The following is a 20,750-nucleotide window of genomic DNA, read 5'->3' on the forward strand; positions in this document are numbered from 1 at the left end:
CAATCACCCTCAGCTGGGAAATCTCTAGTCTTTACCACTGTCAACCAATCCAGAAAGCTCTGAGGAACACACACAGCCACACCAGTGAAAGGCACACAAACATGCCATGTCATGTTTAAAGCTATAGAAATATGTTGTAATATCTGGCTCCGCTGGGATCAAAGTGTTCTTTACCCCAAAGCAAAATTCTTTTTAACTAGAATCTACCCGAGTGCTGCTACATGTAGCCACTGGGGGAGGGGGAGAAAATATAATGCCAATTTCCTTTAATACTAGCAGGTTAGTTCACGTTATATTATGATGAGGTTTCATAATAATCTTTTGCTTTAAGGGCCTGATTCATGGAAAAGTGCACATTGATCCCACAAAGCCTGCGCTCCTAGAACGCCTGTGCGCGATCCTGCACACAGAGGTTCATCTGCGTGTTCTGCATATTCTTCAAATTGCGCAAAGTAACCGTATACGCAAGTCGTGGCCGGAATGTCCCCAACACGCCCTCACGCAAAGCAGAAACAGCCAGTAACAGCTACCTTTGCATGCTGCCCGGCGCAAATACATGCAGACTCAAAACAGTGCAGTGGGTCCCCCAAAAGCAGGCCTGTATGTCAGGGACCCTGCAAGGGGTCCCCCGTAACTGTTACCGGCAACCCAACGACATGCGTATGAATTTACGTAACTCCGGTAAAACGCGCGTTGTTTCCTATGCGCAAGTGTCTGTACGACTGCCTTCGGGTGGCGGATTGAATGAGGGCTTTGCGTGACACTTTCCCTGCCGAGAGGTTGCGTGGTTGGAACCATGAATAAGTATCATTCTGTGCAACAGAGGGTGTGCGATGGCCTGCCTGCAGGCCGTCCTTCCTAAAGCCAACATTTTCCATTGTTCTTCCTCATTTTCTGAGTTCTGCCCTCTTCCCTGCCCTCTGTGAAAGCCATGCCCATGCTCTGAGTGGTGTCTTGTGCAAGGCACTCGGCCTCTCGCAGAGATGTGCCGAGCCTGCTCGAAGTCCCCGCAAAGTACGAAAAAATGCTGCGCCAGTCGATTCCATGAATCAACAAACAGGATTTTGCATGCAGTTCCACGTGTAAAGTACCTATTTTCCGTGCAGATAATTACATGAATTGGGCCCTAAATGTCTAATTTTAATGTGTTTTTGAAGCAGCCATAATACAACAGGTAGCAACCTCCTGAACAAGCATAATTTTTTTAAAAAAAAAAAAAAAGGTCACCTGGAAATATAATCTGTTAAGTAGACCATACACCCCTGTTTTGACCTAACATTTACATGATGTCTTCTATTAACAGTACACAGTAACCGTAGCCCAGGGTGAGAAGGCTAGTCAAAGGCTGGAATATGTAAATTAACTCCCTTAAGCACCCTGCCTCACACACTAATATAACCATTACCAAGATCGTAGGATGACTCAGGAAGGCCGGACTTGACTTCTGTTCCTAAAGAAGTTAAATGGGCCCATATTTGCTTCCAGCTTTGCCATATATAGAACCTGGCTGTTTGTGACTTGTTGGGAGCAAGAAGAGGGCCTTTGCATGCTGTGTTTTCTTGGGCATGATTTTCTACATCCCTTGGCTCACCATGACACTTTGGAAGGCTCAACATCTGGCCATAGACAGGTGTGGTGTCCTTAAGCACTTTGTGCACAAGCCTAGGGTGTTGGTAGCCATGACATAAATAAGGACACCAAAATATATGAGCATATTTTGCTTGCTTTTCAGGGAGTGTTTGCCAAGTTGGCAAATTCGGATTTCTGCCATATAACCCCTTCCAAATGTTGTTGGTTGCCTAGGAAAATAAGCGTAAGGGCTTTGCCGACTGTGTTTCCTTGGGCATGGCTTCAACAGGCCCAGGTTCACCATGCAGAGAGTAATTTCCAGATAACCACCCTTGGGCAGAGAACACCTCTTCAGCTATCGCTCTTCTTGGTGCTGTGCCCCATAGAATATTGTACACATAACTCTCTCTACCTTTTCCTTCTCATGTCTTCCTGTGCACCTTATCTATCCCTCGCACTCAACCCAACTATCTACCTGACTTGGCTTCTCCTGCCACTAGTGAATGTTCTATCATACTCCTCTTTTGCCTCTCTGACAGGCAAATCGTGTCAACGCCATAAACTATGGCAGAAGACGCTATCCAAATGCTAGATAACAACATAACAGAGATGACAGCTCCATTTACTCCCCATTGCCCACATAGTTTACAAACATATGGGTCATAACTGCCTTTTGGTCCCCATTACGAGGACACTGATGCTGCCCTAGAGTGCACTCCATTTTTTACACTGGAAGACCCCATAGCCCAGAGGGCTAAATGAAGACTTGGTGTGTGCACGGGCCAGAACACCAGTTATGCGTCCAGCTCTGTGAATTGCCACATGATCAAATGCTGGAAATAACATCAGATATTATCCCTAACTCAAAAGTGTGACACTTCCACCCTCTGGAACTCAATCCTGTTATCGGCTCGGAATGCCCTCAGAATTCTCAATTTTCGTAAAGCTCTCAAAAGGAGGCTTTTTCATCATCAGCGACCAAGGACTAATCACAATGGATGCACAGACCACAACTTATAGCACTGTGCTACTGATAAAAGTCGCCAGCCCAAATGCTGGCTACCACATCCTGTACAGTGCTCCACTACTCTTAGCTAGGTCTGCTCTTTAAACAATAAAACAAAATAAATACAAGTTTACAGTAAGAGTGCAGAGTGATGGGTTGACTTATACACAAATCTAAATCTTAGAAATATTGGGTTGATCTACAGATGGCCCTTTTATTTTCAGGCGCAAGTGATTTCTGTGATGGTGTTTTCATGCGTGGCATTTTCCGAGCGCCAGTTCTTCACAATTTTTGGATATCAGTTGGTAAACAAAATCCCAGCCAAAGCAACAATCCTGCAGAGCGGCTGCATGCACAGTGATCAATGGACACTGAAGGCCCGATTCATGCAATTATGCACAGAAATCGCACAATGGGCACATGCCGAAAAAGCCACTGCGCGAGCTTCAGCGATTAAGAAAATCTGCACGCACTGCGTATTCATGGAATTGTTTGCACAAAGTAACCATCTTTGCAAGTCCCGGCTGGAACACCCCCGACATGCCCACACTCAAAGCCTGATCAGCTACCTTTGCGCTGTCCCCAGGCATGAATACACACAGCCTTCAAACACTGCGCGGGGTCCCCCGTAAGCAAGCCTGCGGCTCAGGGAGCATGCACAGGGTCCCGTGTAACTGTATCTGGCACCCGGACAACATGCGTATGAAAAATCGTAACTGGCAATAACTTGGGAAAAGTGTGGAAACTCACGTTAAATGTTCCTGCTTCCACCACACACCGTACGCGCACCCCTACGTTACATCGGGACCCCGATTAAGTACACACAACCCAAAATACGACTGGAGCGCTGAAAATCCTACGCGCAAGTGTACTTACACCAGCCTTCGGGTGGCGGATCCTATGAAGGACCTGCATGGGCATTTCCAAGCCGAGACATTGCGCGATCGATTCCATGAATACGTCTCTTGCTGTGCAATAGTGGGTGTACGAGGGACTGCTTGCAGGCTGTCCCTCAGAATGCCCTCTTCGCAGGCTATTCCCCATTTCTGGTGTTCAGCCCCCTTGCCAGCCCTTTGCGCAGGCCACGCCAACCCACTGCTCAGAGCCTCGCGCAAGGCCCTCGACGACTTGCACAGGCGTGCCAGGCCAGCACGAAATCCATGCAAGTCCAGGGACGGTCCTGCGCATTCAATTCCATGAATCGACAGAGTTGTGCGCGCAGATTGGGCGCAAGTAGCCTATTTTCTGCACGAAAAATTCCAATGAATCGGCCCCTTTGTTGTTTTGATAGGCAGAAAGGTGGCTAATGCTAATTGTAGTTCTCTTTCTGATGCTGTAGACAAATAATTTTTTTAACGCACATACCCCTTCCAGTATGTGTATTTTTTTATACACGCACAATCATTGTGTCAGGGGACGTTTTATTTCTTCACGGGGAGCAGTGGGGTGAGCCTTAAAACACAGCCTTTGACACAGATGACAGGAAGTGACATCCTGGGAAGAAGGAATTACAGGAAGTGACAACATAGACACGTGCCTGTGGAGGCTGCACTGATTAGGCCTCATTTATTTGGTGGTTTGTTGTTTTTAAAGAGGATAAGTATCCTACTGAGAATGCAATGCCCCTAGGGATGCAGGATCAACAATGGTTATGCCTTCGAGAGGTCACTGTGGCATAACAAAAATCCATTGTCTGTTTACCGGGCTCGCTGAAGAAAAAGCCAGGAGGAGTAGTGTAGGGGGCCTGATGGAATACTCAGGAGAGTCACAAAATCATACCTCTGATTAAAAATGAATTCCAGATCACATTGATGTTAGACACCAAGCATGATGGAGGGGAACAGTCAGCAGGCTTTTGGAGCCCCATGGTCACCCAACTATCACCCCAAAATATGCCAATTTAGTCAAATAGGTGCCATGGTTTCAGTGGGCACACTTGTAACAAGCAATCAACTAGCGGGGACTGGAGCACATCGTGGCAGTTCAAATTTGAGGCAAGCAGGACGTATCCTTAATTGAACAAGACAAGGGAGGGGAACCGGCCCGGCATAATGGAGAGAATGCAGACCCAAAGGATGCAATTCTCAACACCCTAATTTCTTCATAACTCTGGTAGAGAAAGAAATGCACCACAGGAGGTGGGGGGAGCTTGTCATAATACCTGCTGGAAACCACGTCGATGGTCTTATGTCATGGCCATCCATTCTTCTCAGCCTCCAAAAAATAACATCTAATCCGGCCTGCCTCGGCTCCCTGGCATGTTGTCACACTCCCCCAGTCGCGGCAGCAGAATTACCTTGGCATCAGTGCCTATGCAGCCATGCCTCTTCTGGTCGCTGTAAAAGCTGCAGGTGACCATTTTGCATCCTGGATGAGTGGACCAAGCTTTTTATCCGTCTGAGGCTGAACAAACGAGTAACCTTGAGTTGCCTTATTTATTTATTTAATTTATTTATTTTTTCATTTGTAAAGCTCCTAAGCCCGGGGGCATCAAGGTGCTGTTGCATGACCAGTTACTCTTACATACATTGATATACAGTTATGCATACATGAGGCCCATAAGGTTCTCTTGGCATCGAAGTCAGGCGAACAGCCAGGTTTTCAAGGCTTTGCGGAAGGCCCAGTATAACTCCCCCGCTCTCAGGGCAGGTGGGAGAGAGTCGCAGTGAAAGGTTGCTACCATGGGAAAGCTTGAGCCTCCTCCTCTGAATGCCTCACTGAATGGGATACAAGGGTCGTAAACCAAAGTTGCGTGTGGGATTGCAACTCAAGGCAATCTATTCCTCTCACCTTTCCCAGAACGCTCAAACAGAAGCAGCAGATGTCACCCGTATATGGCGGGTGGAGGGAGTGTGCAAAACTAAAGCAATGCAGTTGGGGGCAAGCTCCATGTCTACGGCATGGGCAAACACCTCCCATGCCCCTCAGATCCCAGATTGCTGCCCCCCCACTCATCCGAAATCCCAAATGGTGTAGCAGGTTATGCCCCCAGACACCAGGCCTAGGTGGTCGGTGCCAAAGCAGCCAGACTCCTTAGCTCTTCACTTGTGTATAGGTGCGTTATAAATACCATATCATATCATAAGAATGATGACCTAGAGAAGCGCTCTTACCCACCAGGAGCTTTAGCATATTATCACTTTTCTGCGAAGAGAGACCCATTGCCTTCCAGCGACAGTGCCATCAAGCTATATAACTATGTGTGAAGGAGCACAATAGTATATTACCCCTATGGGGTAATAGGAGCTAGGCTTTTTGTAGTGAACACTTCACATCCCACTTTTAGCAGCCAAAGAATATCAATCCCCCTTTAGATTGAGTGATTTGCCTGGGATTATTTTAATTGGTCTAGTGAGGAAGCCAGGTTTTAAGCCCAGGTTTTCTGGTTCGACAGTTCGTCATTTTGTAGGTTTCAGACTATACATGGTCCCGTTGCAGCTCTGATTTAAAAAATATGTATGTTTTCTGCAATTTTTCTTTTTCAACCGCTAAACTATTACAGGGATCGAAATTAAGATTGGATAAGCAGGAGCTAAAAACAGCTCCTGGGTATCCTGCATTAACTAGTGGGTAGGAGCTACCACTGGGGAACAAGGAACTAGTGTGTAGCATTCCACAAATTAACTTCCACATAAGATGCAAATATAAAATTGCATCCATTATTTATGACCCTTTATGCTTTAGATGTCATATAGATGTGTTTGAATGCTTCTTTATAGATTATCCCTAATGCACAGAGTTAATATCATATAGGTGTGTGTGTTCAGCATCAATTGGCTGGGGGAGCTAAAAGTAGCTCCTGGTAGCTGTCGGTGCCAATAGAACCAGTCTCTTCTGGGCTACAAGCAGGAGCTAAATAGCTCCCAGCTCCACTCAATTTCGATCCCTGCTATTACTTTGGGCATGGTGCCAACTCCTAGATTTTCCGCATGGGAGGAATGATGTTGAACCAGTCTTAATGTGCAACCTTTAACCCGGCTGAAAGAGACAACTCAGGAAATGGGCACCCACCACCAAGAATGCCAGGCTATGTGTGTTGGGGGGAGTGGGGACTATGTGTTCCCCTGCTTCAAAAGGAGCCTTCTTGAACCTTACAAAAAAGCTCATTGGTTCTCTGCCCTGACTGTCCCCAGCACCTCTGTCAAGGAAGAAGAGCCTGCACAATGAATTCGCCATGGGTAACAAGGAAACACAGGCAGTTTACATTACATGGCAGTGCAATACAAAAACTGGTAGCATGTCCCCTTCTAAACTTCCAGCAGCAGCCTAACCCTCGCCCCCTTAAACACATTCTTTTACAGAAAAAGAAAGGTTGACAAATAACTTACTTATCACAGAAATTCAATCATATATGGCCTTGGAGGGTCTTCTCCACCTGGCACGGTGTTCTCAGCTGCGTCTGACACAAGCCCCATTCAGTCTGTCTTCACATTCTCCATTAGTCTGTCTTCTCATTCCTGTGCAAATATTTGCATTGATCACATGAGAAGATCCCTCTGGGGATGTCCAGACTCAGTAGTAGCCTTAGGCCTATCTGCGCCTCCCTCGCATCCTGTGTTGACTACTTTTCCACTGAATCCATGTCTCACAGGTGGGGCTGATTACGAGTTTGGTGGTATCACTGCAGTAAATCTACTGAGATACCACCAAACTAATACTGTTACCGCCACTTGGCCCGGTGGTATTACTGCTGGATTACAAGTGGCGGTGGAGGTGTTAGTCTCCATTTAATTAGAGTCCATAGGGCTCCATGGGGGATTTCGGTGGAATTACCGCAGTTGAAATTCCGCCAGCAGTAATTCCACCAAAATTAGGTGCAAAGGTTGCAGATTTAGCTGGGGGTGAATTCTCCAACTTTCCACCAAAAGCCATAGTTGGGCTGTGCGGTAATGCAGCGGTAACGGTATTACTGCCACATTTGTACCCCAGGAATCGTATCTCTCCAGGACTGAAATCTCTGCACTGGCACCCAGTGGCTGCGAGGATTAAGTTCAAAATCCTCTGCATTGTACACAAGGCCTTCTGCGGTCTGGGGCCACAATACCTTCAACAATCTCTTCCTAAATATCTTCCTTCTCGAGCTCTTCGCTCATCTGCCTCCAACTCCCTCAGGGTCAGTCGCTTCTCCAAGCAACGAGTTGGTGGCAGATCACTCTCTTCGGCAGGGGCCTCTCTCTGGAACAGCCTTCCTGCCTCCCTGAAACTCGAGGAGAACTATCTCCGGTTCCGGAAACACCTCAAAACCTTCCTCTTTGCTTCTGCTTTCTCTCCTCCCCTCCCCTGCTGAATTCCTGACTGAAATTGCACTGGTTACCTGGCTACCCATTCTGATCTCTGGCCTAGGCCCCGTCAATTGCCCACCTGCACTGCCTCCCTGGCAACCCCTGCACTTAGGGACCGTTTTTCTGCATCCCTAACGTCCCCCTACCAGCACTTATGTCTGCACTTCCTTGCACTTGCCACTAGCTGGCTGTTTTATTTGTTTTATTTATCTTATTTATTCCACTTTCCCATGTAATGCACTTTCCCCTCTCCCTTCCGCCCCGCGCACTTTGCCTTTCCCCCTTCCCATGCACTTGCGCGATCTGAATGACACCTGGCGTAGTAGGATCGTTTGTCTCTCCTCCCTTTGCCCCCCCCTTGCCTAGTCGCGCCTTGAAACACTTGTGTATAGGCGCGTTATAAATGCCACATCATATCATATCATATCTCCGCCCAGCTCATAATGAGGCCCTTTCCTTCAATGTTCATGAGGTCAAGGACTGTGCTTTCTTGCAGCTCCAAGGCCTAACTGCGAAGTCAGCATTTATTGTGTCAGCAGCCCTAACCGCTTCAGGACACACAATATGGTAACAGCAGCTCCAAAGACTGCGATATCAAGTAACTGTAACACCAACCCGAATGGTTACAGGCTCATAAACTGTTGTTACTCCAGTCTATTTCATGAGTTAAATGAATGTCCAAGCTGAAACATTAGGTACACGTGACATAAACCAGAGGAATAGAAGAAACAGAAAATGAGGGAATAAAACATGCACTTCTACACCCCAGTAGTCTCAAGCCAGAGGTCGCTAACAGTTTACTCGCCGGAAATACTGCTTATTTACACCCATTTTACAAAACAACTAATGTAAGAAAGCGCTCAACTTTATCCAATGTGGCTCTTACATTCTGCATGTCTCTTTTCATTCTCTTACAGTATTTGTTGTTTCGCTTTCCCACTTAAAATAAATGACTGCAGTTACCAGAATAATACAAAACAAAGTAAGCCCCAAAGAAAGAAACTGAGTGAGCAACCGTTGTGTATGGATCATTTCGAGTTTGTTGTTATCTCCCCTCAAGTTACTACAAGTATGATAAAGTCACCTGCTCAGAGTACTTTTTTGATGCAGACAAGCAGCTTGTTGTTGTGCATGATGTAAATACAAATTGTGACCACATCTCAGAACACATTTCATTTCAAGAAGTTTCGCTTTGCCAACTTCCAGCTAAAATTTAAAATACAAGTTTGTACGTTCAAAAAATGACATTGGCCCTCATTCCAAGGTTGATGGTAGTCATGGCGCTATTTGCGCCATGACTACCACCAATAACGGGACTGTGTCCGGTCCTGTTCATTGGGGACTTAACGGTCCAGTCCGACCTTGGCGGAACCAGTAAGTCCCCATTGTTAAAGCCATTCCCCATTCCCATTTCAGCCCCCTTAGGGCTCAATGGGAAGGTGCTAATAATGGTACCGCAAATTGAGGTACCGTTATTAGCTCTGAAGTCCCTTAACGGGCCCCGTCCATAACGCCTGGTAAAACCAGGCGTTAAGGAAGGGACCCGCTAAGGGACCTCGGAATAGGGCGCAAAGAGATTACTGGCACCAGTGTCCTTAACGGTGCCCTGTATCCCTTTGCGCCCACCCTGTAATGAGGCCCATTGTTTTTATCACTTCCTGACACAATCATGCAGCTACTTAGCACACTTGTAATCCACAAATATTTCTACGACTCACCGAATGGCACTCATTAGCTCACTTTCATCAGGATGAAAGTCTGAGTTGGCACTGATGGGATGCAGCTGATGCATCCACCTCCTGTGCTATTTCACCACATACATTATTTCAATGTAATACATCTCCAGCAAAATTGTACACGCATACACAACACGTCTACTGAAAGTATTTACATTTGTTGATAATAGAGCAGCAAAGCTGGGTTATGTAGAATTTAGGTAGTCGGATGAGAGCCCAAGCAAGGCATCACCGATCCCCAGGGTTAGGCCCTCACCCTGGACCCTCACGACAGCCAGTTGGTTACCCAGTACCGTCTCAACAGGGTGACCATAACATAGCTGCACACCACAATACAGGACGACATAGGGAGCAGTAACAACATCCGGACTGCTGTGCCCCCACTGCTGAAGCTATTGTCTTTCCGACAATTCCTTGGAACTTGCACATTCCAGCACTCTGTGGCCATGATGCACGGCATGGCACAGCACACATTCTGCGCCGTGCTGGGCCAGGTGCTTCAAGCCCTCCTGCGGCAAGTGCAACACTGCCTACCACCCCAGCCCAGGTCACTGCCATGAAGGCACAGTGCCATGACATTGCCCAAATGCAAGATGTGATCGCTGCCCTGGACTGTTCCCATGTTGCGCTGGTGGCCCCAAAGGCCCACGAAGCAGTGAACCGAAACTACAAGCACAACCTCTCCCTGAATGTGCAGGTGACTTGCAACCCCAACCTGTACCTCACCCAAAGCTGTGCCCACTACCCTGGTCCGCCCATGATGCCATGGTCACAGGGAACAGCACCCTGGCAGGATGCATGGAGAGGCACAGAGGAAAACAGACCAGGATAGTGGGTGAGTAGGAAAGCCATCACACACGCACCATGAAGCACATGCCCAAATGGGGGAGGGCTGCAAATGACTACACAAAGAATGGCAATGACAAGGTAATGGGGAATCTGTACCTCCCCTTCTCCCCCAGCCTTATCACAGAACAGGCCAGGGAGCATGCACATGTCTGCAACTATATACACCACACTACATCCAACTCTCTTCCCAAACATCTTCCTTTTCGAGCCCTTTGCTCAGCTACCTCTAACTCTCTGACGGTCAGAGGCTTCTGCAGGCAGAGAGCTGGAGGTAGATCTCTCTCCTCTGCAGGGGCTTCCCTCTGGAATGGCCTCCCTGCCCCTCTCAAACTCGAGCAGGACCACCTTAGGTTCTGGAAGCAGCTCGAGGCCTTCCTTTTTGCTTCTGCTTTCTCTCTTACTCTCCCTTGTTGACCACCTGTCTGCCGCGCTAACTGGCCGGCTGGCTGACCTCTGAACCTAATGGGCACCAGGCTTCCTCCACGACCTGCAAGCACCTGCACTGTCTCCGGGCCGCCACGCACTTAGGGGTTGTATCTGTAACCCTACCGTCCCACCCCTTTCCCCTTTTTGCACTTCCCTAGCTGGCTCCCCCAGCTGCACTTACCCAGAGCAATTGCTGCCCTGACCGCAGTTCCCTTTATCCCTTCCCCCTGGCACTCCCCCTCCCTCCTTTGCACTTGCACGATCTGAATAACACAAGGCCTAGTGAGATTGTTTGTTTCGTTCCCCCCATAGTGTTAGGAAAGATTTCCCTTAGGTGCAATGTTCTCTCCATTTATGGACCCCCCCCCCAAACCTTTTGCTTTTGTTTAGCTTACCCAACCTGACTTTTCCAGTGGAGCACAGCCTTCAGCTGCACTCCTTGGGGCTTTTGCTCATTTGTTATGGGGAAACTGACAGGTCCTTCATGCTGTAAATACTGGGACACCATGTTTCCCTTAGTCTTTGGGGGTCATTATGACCTAGGCGCAAAGGGATACCGGGCACCGGTAATGACACCGGTGCCGGTAATCCCTTTGCGCCCTATTCTGAGGTCACTTTGCGGGTCCCTCCCTTAACGCCTGGTTTACCAGGCTTTATGGATGGGACCCGCAAAGGGATACACGGGGTCAATAACGGTACCGCAATTTGTGGTACCGTTATTGACGCCTTCCCCCTTCCCAGGGGTGTTGCTAGGTCTGGAATAGACCCGGGTTTTCGCTGATGTTGGAACTGTCGTGACTGGGGGCTAGCTAACCTTTTGGTTGTAGCTCCTGAGATTCTATCCGTGGCTACAACCAAAAGACCAGGGGCTATAGCCCCCTTAGGCCCCCCCTAGCAACGCCTCTGCCCCTTCCCATTGAGCGCTATGGGGGCTCAAATGGGATGGGGAATGGCTTTTCAAATCGGGACTTACAGGTCCCGCAAAGGTCAGAATAGACCGGTAAGTCCCCATACCACCAAGTCGGTTATAGCGACACGACTAGCACCAACCTCGGAATGAGGACCTTTGACTATGTTCCCATTTCTTGGTAACTTTGTATCTATGTGCCAAGTACCTTACAGTACCGCACATAGGGGTCCTTTTCTTTTATGGCCCTAGCCACCGTATAAGGATTGGCAGGCTGGACACATATCAGTCTGTGGAATGTGTGCTTCCCTGTGGCTTGTCTGCCATGCCGACATGGGGAGGCCTAATGGGCACACAACATACAGGTGTGACTGCTGCACAATGTTGTGGTCACTCATGCACCTCAATCCCGCTGGGACAGGTTGCTCCAGTAGCATTGTGGTGCGCATGGCATTTGTTTGGTGCACTTGCCTACCCTTCCCACTGCTGTGTCGCTCAGGGGTGCCTTTGGTACCCCACCCCATGGCTGCTGTGGAGGGTGGCTGATGTACCATCCCTGTTGGCATGCCCTGCTTCTTGGCCTGCTGACTTGTGTCACTGTCCACTGGGGCATCTTATGCTGGGCTGTCATTTGTGCATGCAGTTGTTTTGGTGGGGTTCACACAACTCGTGCCTCCTGGCGGCACCTGCTATCGCACTGCCGACCCCCTCTATCTATTCGAAGTGCAGCACTTTTCAGCATTTCTTCTCCCAGACGGTGAGGACCAGTGGATCAGCAGTGCCTCCTCCAGTCGCCAGGGACCTCTGGCGGTGTTGGGAGAGCAGTCCTTTCACCCTGACCCTCAGCTCATTCCAACGCTTGCAACAGTCCTCTCCATTAGGGGGTACGCTTGAGACTGCTGGCACCTTCTGGCAGATGGAATTTCAGATGGCTGTCCCGCGCTGCCTGGTGATCTTCCGTTGGCGACTGTTGTAAAGTTCCTCACAGTGGGTAATCACCTCATCTGTGAGGCCCACCAGCTCCTCCTCGCTAAATTTTGGTTTGCGCAGGCAATGTTCGACCACCTTGGCTCTTAGCCTCTCCTCGGACATTTTTACTTCTTACCAGGACCGGATGGCTGCAGGAAGTGGAGATATGTAATGGATTGTGTTTTTCAAGATGGCCGCTGTGATGCTTCCCGTTCTGACGTTGACCCAATTTCCGCTGGCGCTGGTACCTGGATCGACGGCGGTAGCGCTATTAGCACTGCTTTCTTGGCAGTAGCCCTTATTTCGGTGTACTTACCACCGGGCGCAAACAGTATTATCGCCGGAGTCAGGGGCGCGTTCATGCCAGCTTGTGATGCAGCACTAATTCTGCTGCATGACCCGGCGGTAATGCTTTTTTCAAATCAGCGATAATTGCGCCGGATTACCGCCAGAATTGTGATGAGGACCAATGTGTGTTTCAGTAACAATTGTTACATCTTACTGTGAAATATCAATTTTGCAACAGAGCCTCACTGTGCACTGCTAACAAAGCGCTCTCTTTGTTAAGATTTGACGGTATATATACTATTGGCACAAAAGCACATGTCTCCTCTCGACCCATCAGTTACACAAAATAACCAGTATCAAGCTAATTTTGCAAAACATTTAGTTTGGTGGCGGTGGAGTGCAAATGTGTAGGACCATGCGCATTTGCATTCGACCATGCAAATGAGTAAACACTGCCTACCAGGCTCGCAAGGCAGGCAACGTTGCCAATTACAAATAAACATGGCATACTATGCATGCATGGTATGCATCGTTTAATTGTAAATGCTTCCTGCCATGCATGGCAGGCAACATTTACAATGGTCCCTATGGCCTCTGCCTGCTTTATCCTCTTTCATAAAGCCAGAGGGGTCCATGGGGATTCCCAACATTTGTGCCGGCATGAAAATGCATGCAGATGCAAAAAGTCGGGCACTTGCATGATGGAGATGAGGGGAGACAGTGAAATTGCAAGTTGCGTTCTGTCCCTCCTCTCCACTATACAGATGAATGAAAATGAGCCGTGGCATCAATGCAATGTGTAAAAGCCTTACAAAAGGCTTTTACGTCTTACATTGACATTACAGTACATTGGAAAATTAGCCCCTATGTATTTAACAGGAGCAGATCTCACCTTGCTAAATCCAAATAAAGCGATTTACAGGTAAATGGAGGGTAGGCCAATCTGAAATAATGTGGTGCTCCAAAGATGCCCCGCTTGTGTCTTTGTCACAGATAAGTGGATGGGTGGGGCAGGAGGGGTTAAATGCTTTTTATTTGATTTTAGAACATTAGTAAATTACAGCCATTCTATGTGTATGTTAATACCTTTTAACTCTGAATCATACAAAGAAAGTATTACTTAGTAACTTTGTGGGCTTAACGTTAAAATCTTTTGCATATCTTTGAAAAGATGCTTTGGAGATTGGCTTTGATTACTCGGATTTGCCCTCCCTCCTCTGACAGGAAGGGGGAGAGAAGGCGACTACATCCAGCTATGCACCCACTCACCCCATTCCTTTCAAGGACAGTGACCATAAGGAGCAGTTGAAAGGAAGGAAAGCATGGTCTGTTTACATGTCTAGCATTTGGTAAAAGGAAGGCAGTCTTCTAACAAAGACCATGCTTCCCAATTAGAAAAATAAACAGTCTTTCTGTTCACTTGCTCCAGATTATGGGAGGGATAAATCATATTGTATCCTCCTGCTTTCTTAAAATTGTAAGGGGAATTTATAACTCCTATGCCCCATTTCCTATGCCTATCAAGTGAAGCAAGGGTGTTAAGGAGGGCTTCAGGCACCTAATCCCTGAAAATTCCTGCCCTCCAGGTGCTGGTGGTCTGTAGCATCTTGGCAACACAGTATGACCATGGCAACACAAAACAACACCTACCAAAAAAACAGACCCAGCACAGTGACTGGTTTTTCCAAACTGAAATTACCAACAGAACATCAAAGCTCTCTTGCGCTCTCCCTCTCAGTCCCACTAACTAACCTCTGCAATCCCTCTTCCTTTGCATATCCAGTGTCATGAAAATTCAGGCGGGGTGTTGTATGATTCACAATAACATATTAACTGCAATGGATTCTCACTCGCGCAAAACGAAACTTGTGTTTTCACCCGCCCTTTGGATTCGAAAGGTTGAGAGCTATGAGGTGAGCAGGAGAGGAGTCCTGGAAGAGTGCCCAGGATCTTTCTGCTTGGCCGTGTCGCGTAGAAAGGTGGATTCTGAGCAAATACCGGGCAATACTGTCGGGAATATGCTCAGAATCCTCATTCCTGATTGGCTGACCTAATTCAAGCATTCCACCATGGGTGCTAATAATTCTGAGCAGCTGAAATCCAACTTCAAATTCCTATTTACCAGTCAGAAATGAGTCCTTCCGGGTAATAATCGCCAGTATGGCAATGCTGCTGTTGGCTTACAGAATTCATTCTAAGCTTTGCGGCCTGTCGGACAAACCTTAGCCTCCCCATACCTATCTCCACTTCTACCACTCTCCTCATGCTCCCTCCATCTCTGCCACTCTGTCGGCTGGTCCCCAGTCTGGAAAGTGAGAATAGCCTTCTGTTGGCTGGCCGCCAAGCGACAACAGTTGCTTGGTGGCCACTTTTGAATGGTATTCTCTTTTGAAAAAAGGGGCTCTGCCCCTATCCGGGTGCAAATATCATTGCCTGCAGCATCCAGCAACGCAGTAGTAGTATGTCTTGAGCTCTCTTATGAGGGTAATCATTCTGGGCTCACTGTTAGTTTTAGCCCAAGGTTGTGTGACAATTGCTTGTTATAAGAGACTACAACCCACTGTCCAGGCATGGCTGAAAGTTATCTCTTTTTGCTCTGATAATGAGGGTGCTTATGGTGAACTCGTTGTACTCTCGTGCAGGCCCAAGGGCATATGGACCTATTCCTGAAGTTACCTTCTTAATAGTCATCCGACCCACTTGCTCTGCCATAGCAGCGCACCATGCAGTGAGTGGTTGCACCTCTAGGGGATGCGTTCCCGCTAAGTTTTATAGTGGCGCTGCTGTAACATAGCCATCAAGCCTACATATTCATATCGCTAGCTAGGAGTTATGAATCCAGCATTTGCCTCAACCCTGGTGTCTGGACATTATACATGTTTGTCTTTTATGACTGCCTCGATGACACTCTACTGCAACGTCATTACAAATTAATCTGTTGTTATTGAATCGCAAATACGTGTTTTAAAAAAAGGAAAAAAAACACACAAGTAATAATAATGACGAAGTCTTCAATAATATGACCCACTCCGCGGTTCGTCAGCAAACCCAGCCCAGGAGATGTCTACATCCCATGGCCTGTCATCTTGAATTATACATGTAATTGTCTTCTAACCATGTGTCCGGAAAACCTAAAGTTTCTTCTTTTTGTCTTAGGTTAACCCAGTTGTACGTGATGATATTTCTTCCAGCTCTTCCGGTAAGTCCACCATCCAAGTGATATGCATCTGCTTTATACTTCTAGGAGTCAGCATGCACCCCTCTGCGCTCTCACGAATCAAGTAATCATTGACAATTATCATTTCAATGATGTAGGGATTATTTCATATTCCTGTAAATATTTCTGTTTACTCATTTTCCCAACATAAGAGGTGCGTTAATACGTTTTTAAGAATTATGTTTTATGGAGTGTCACATACTTATCGATTACGGTTGTTTATTTTAAGGTGTCATGAAACCTTGCCAAACAGATTTCCGTTTGTGCTAAGTTCACATGTGTTTCCGTGTCTAAGCCTTGCGTTTTTCAATGGACGGCTACATTTCACTAGCATGTGAAATATTGGAAACTAAATTACAAGAGCTGTTTTTCGGACTCCTAAGGAGACTGCAGAATAGGAGAAGATGCACACCCTGTAATCTACAGTACCGGCCCAATTCACCGCAGCCATTTCATGGCATTTAGTGAAATGGGCGTTTCCTTGCATTTATTCACTGCATTTTTTGGGGGGTGTGGAGTAATGGAAATATTTTTAATTATATGATAGGCTACTTGGAAGAACGGGAAGGCGTGTGCTGTAGAGGGGGTATATTGGGGCCTTCCCCCCATGGAACTGCAGGGAAATGGCTGAAGTAGTTGGATCTGGTGACCTGTACAAGACCCTGATGCACATTGAAAATGATTCCTAATTCGTGTTTTTTATTTTTATTTTTTTAATATGTTATATGGTTATACAATAACCTTTAACATTAGCAAAACATGATATTTCAATTGATGATAAAAAGAATAAAACAAATATAAAATCCACATTCCATCAAAAATTAAAAAGAGGACTTTAAAAAAAAGTAATCAGGCATATTATAAAAGAAGAAATACAGTACAATTTCTAAAGTGCATTATCTATGCTGGTTGGCTCCAATTTCAAGGAATTAAACAAAAACAATTACTGCTAACACTGTTGATGTTGTCCAACCAGCCAAACAGCAGTACCAAACAATCTCCTTTTCGCCCCCAATTAAATGCATTTAAAAATCTTTAGAAATATATTGGTCTTTTGCCTTGCACAGCGTCACAAAATGTTTCACGGTCTCAATTTGATTTTCCACCTTATTATTCATAATTAGAATACCGAGGGGAGTTTTGCTGGTGTGATTTCTTGGTGCTGCTTGCCCAAAGTGTCAAGATTCCCAGAGTCTAAGAATTCTGCCACCCGCTGCTTCTTTTCAGTGTTGGTGCAGTTCTGTTTTGCATGCCTACTACAGAAGCCGGACATACACCAAAGGATGAGACATTGTTGTAAAATTCTCTGAACGAATCGCAATAGGTTGAAGCGGGCAGTGCCATGTCATAAATGACCTTCATCCTCTTGACTGCCTATCGGGTTCCCTGATTTAGAGGATGGTCAATCTTTCCATGATAATGCATACATCCAACTTTCTAAAATCCTACACAGATTATTGGATCATCCGTACACATGGGAGCAGCTGAGACCACAGTGCAGCCAGTCTATCATAGATTGCTTAGTAGTGATGGAAAGAGCTCTTCCAAATAAGGGTGGGAAGAAAGCATTGCATTTAAATAGCCATCTGTGAATGACATTTAAGTTATTTAATGCATGCTTGGGATCTTTTGTGTCCATGGCCGTACTAGGGGAAGCAAACTGTGTTCTGTTGCTAGAAAAAATAGCTTTGAAATAAACTGAAACAAAATGTAAAGTTTATGCTAATGTTGATGGCATTGTTTTATCTTTTAGGCATCATTTCTGTTCCAGTTGCAAGCAAGATACCTACAAAATCAGGTACATATGTAATGTTTACAAACAAGATCCATTTAAACAATGGGGTGGTGGGTGTATAATCCCATATTAGAACATTGGATTGTTGCCAGTTCCTTTGTAGATAATGCATTGAAAGAGGTCAATAATTGCTGGTGCGAGTCATTTGTGCCAACATTGCTCTACTTTGCCTTTTTAACAGAACATTTTACCCTCATTGTCTGGAATGTTCTAATAGCAATATTGTCCTCTCCTTGGGCAATTACCAGTTGGTGGTGTCCCTTGGCCCTCGTTAAACGCCCTTGCTTGGCACAGGTTTTTTACCTTGGGCCGAGAGCCATTAGTACCTGGTAATTCCCTGATAATGAGGCCTTATTGCTTAAATAATCACTAAAGGACTACTCTGTTGCATTTGGCATTAAGTCCCTTTATGGGCTCGTAGGTTCATGCACGGTGGACTGGTTTTCAACAGGAGTTAGCAAAGTAAAAATTGTAATAAAAAAAAGGCTGGGAAAGGTACATTGAAGTAATTGTACTGTGAAATGAAAGACCGAGTTGAGGAGTAAGTATGTTCTTTGATGCTAGCCAAATGGATTAATGACCAGATGACATGGGCTTGGCGGTCAGTTTCTTTGTGGTTATTTATATTGAGTTAACTTGGCTCACGCTGATTCAGAATAAACCCCAAAAGGGGATATTGCTCTAGGACTTTCCTTCCGGTGAAAGGTGGGGCTTAATCTGCTATGACCTTGAATACAGAGTTCACCTCAGTCGGACTGGGTGTGGGGTAGTTAACATAGCAACGGCAATTGGAAAGACTTCCATAGTCAGAATCCCTTTGAATGCTCTGCATCTGTCTATGTTGACTTCTGCTTAGTGGGAATGCTGACCCTTTTGCTCAGTTGGAAGGGCACTCGGCCACACAACATCCAATGACTTCTGATCCCTGCAACCATTTGAGCATCTCCACCAGACCACCAAGAAGCAAGAGAAGGTCCTGGTTGGGAGCGTCATGGCTCACATGATTGGCCAGAGCATGCCCACCATTATAACCTCTCCTCCCCCAAAGAGTGGCCTTCTTCCCCAGCTACCTGATGTGAGAGGTGACTTGCGGCCTAGCTTTTGCATCCACCAGGCCCACATAATGTCAATGGCTGCTGGTCCCACAACCAGCAGAAACATCTGTATCCACCCATCCCGATTCAAGTGAAGGGCCTGATAGGGCAGCACTATGGGCCATGGGACCAGCCCTCACAAACATTAAAATGCCTCATGTTCCCTCATCGTCCCTTAACAGACCCACTCAAGAAAATGGTGTCAGGTAGCAGCTTCTCTGATGACTCCTATAGCATAATGGAGCTTTAAGTGTTGCCTTCTATCTTACCTCTTATCATTTACTCCCCCTCATCCCTGGACTGGTTCTGAGGACCCTCTTGCTCCCCATTCCACCTGCACTGCCCACACCTGGGTTTCCTCTCGACCCTGGGATGCTTCAGTGCTCCTATTCACTCCTTCACTATTTCCCAGTATCTTCTTGATTCGTAAAGCTCGGGTCTGGCTCCGGGTCCCTCGAAAGGGGAATTGCCGGGCCATTCTGACCTCTGCGGGCATGGTAATTTCCATTTCGCGGGACCCGGAGCCGGTACGTCCCCATTCCCATTTGAGCCCCCATAAGGCTCAATGGGAATGGGGGGGATGGTTGCAGCGGTACCTTTCATAACGGTACCGTTGCTACCATCCAGTTTTGCTTGCGGGTGCCGCTCTGCACCCATGGTCTGACCAGGCGTGCAGACCGGCCCCCGCGAGCATAACTAGTAATGTGGCGGCATGGCAACAACGGCGCTGGTAGCACTACCGGCTCCGTTGTTGCCTTACCGCCACTGTTGTAATGAGGCCCAATGTCTCCTCTGTTCGTGTTTCTTTGTCAAAGCTCCTTCTGCTATCACTGGTAGAATGCACAATACAAGTCCGAATTGCATCTATCGTGGGTGTCTTCGAGCAGGTCACAGTGAGATTCGTCCCTCTTTCAGATTGTACTGGCTGGTGGTGATGGGAGTAACTGGAAAAGCATTTTAATGAAAAGGTCAGCCAATCAATTAGAGATCTCTAGCCTGCATGCACTTGGTTCCATCCACCTACATCTCCTGCATGAACTCAGCTACTCTGAAGACTGGAACTCATGCTGAGGTTTAAGGTTTGGACTGTGGCATCACAGAATACCAGACCTTTGGCAATCCGAGATTTGTGTATATGTACGTAAAACCCCCGCAGTTGAAAAGGTGAGGGTGGTGTTGGTTACATGGACTATTGTTGGGTGTTAAATCAGTGTTAAAACATATTTTACTCCCACTGTCGCCCACCCATCATTTACCGAAAATATCACTTAGCTACTGGTGGTGTTGAGTGTGATGTCACGGCAGGGATGCTGCGCTCCCTTTAGAACTACTGATACAGGTAAGTAACGTTTTCTTCTGCAGCACGAGGACCCGACTCAGATTCTTTACACTTCTGAATAGATTGAAGAGAGAAAATGTAGATTGTGTCAAGGCGCAGTAGAGTCTAGTAGGCACATACTGACACAATGCCCGTTACTGAAGACTCAATATGACAAGGCATATGCTTCTTTTGTCACTGAAATTGGAAATGTTGGAGGAAACAAATTTTGGAGCACCTTATATGGTGCAACCTCATGGGCTATAACGAGTGCACAGTTTTATGTGTGGAAAG

The 20,750-nt window shown here is 46.8% G+C and overlaps 1 protein-coding gene across 1 annotated transcript in view; it reads left to right on the forward strand.

Annotated features, from left to right (window-relative positions):
• Nucleotides 1-20,750, forward strand: part of LOC138488293 (multidrug and toxin extrusion protein 1-like) — an 832,142-nt gene that overhangs the window by 423,241 nt on the left and 388,151 nt on the right. Inside the window, exons 5-6 of the mRNA XM_069615176.1 lie at nucleotides 16,189-16,231; nucleotides 18,003-18,047. Coding sequence (XP_069471277.1) covers nucleotides 16,189-16,231; nucleotides 18,003-18,047 — 88 coding nt within the window. The remainder of the gene's footprint in view (nucleotides 1-16,188; nucleotides 16,232-18,002; nucleotides 18,048-20,750) is intronic.

The sequence above is a fragment of the Ambystoma mexicanum genome, chromosome 9, assembly GCF_040938575.1.
Source record: "Ambystoma mexicanum isolate Mex_15411 chromosome 9, UKY_AmexF1_1, whole genome shotgun sequence".
Taxonomy (NCBI): domain Eukaryota; kingdom Metazoa; phylum Chordata; class Amphibia; order Caudata; family Ambystomatidae; genus Ambystoma; species Ambystoma mexicanum.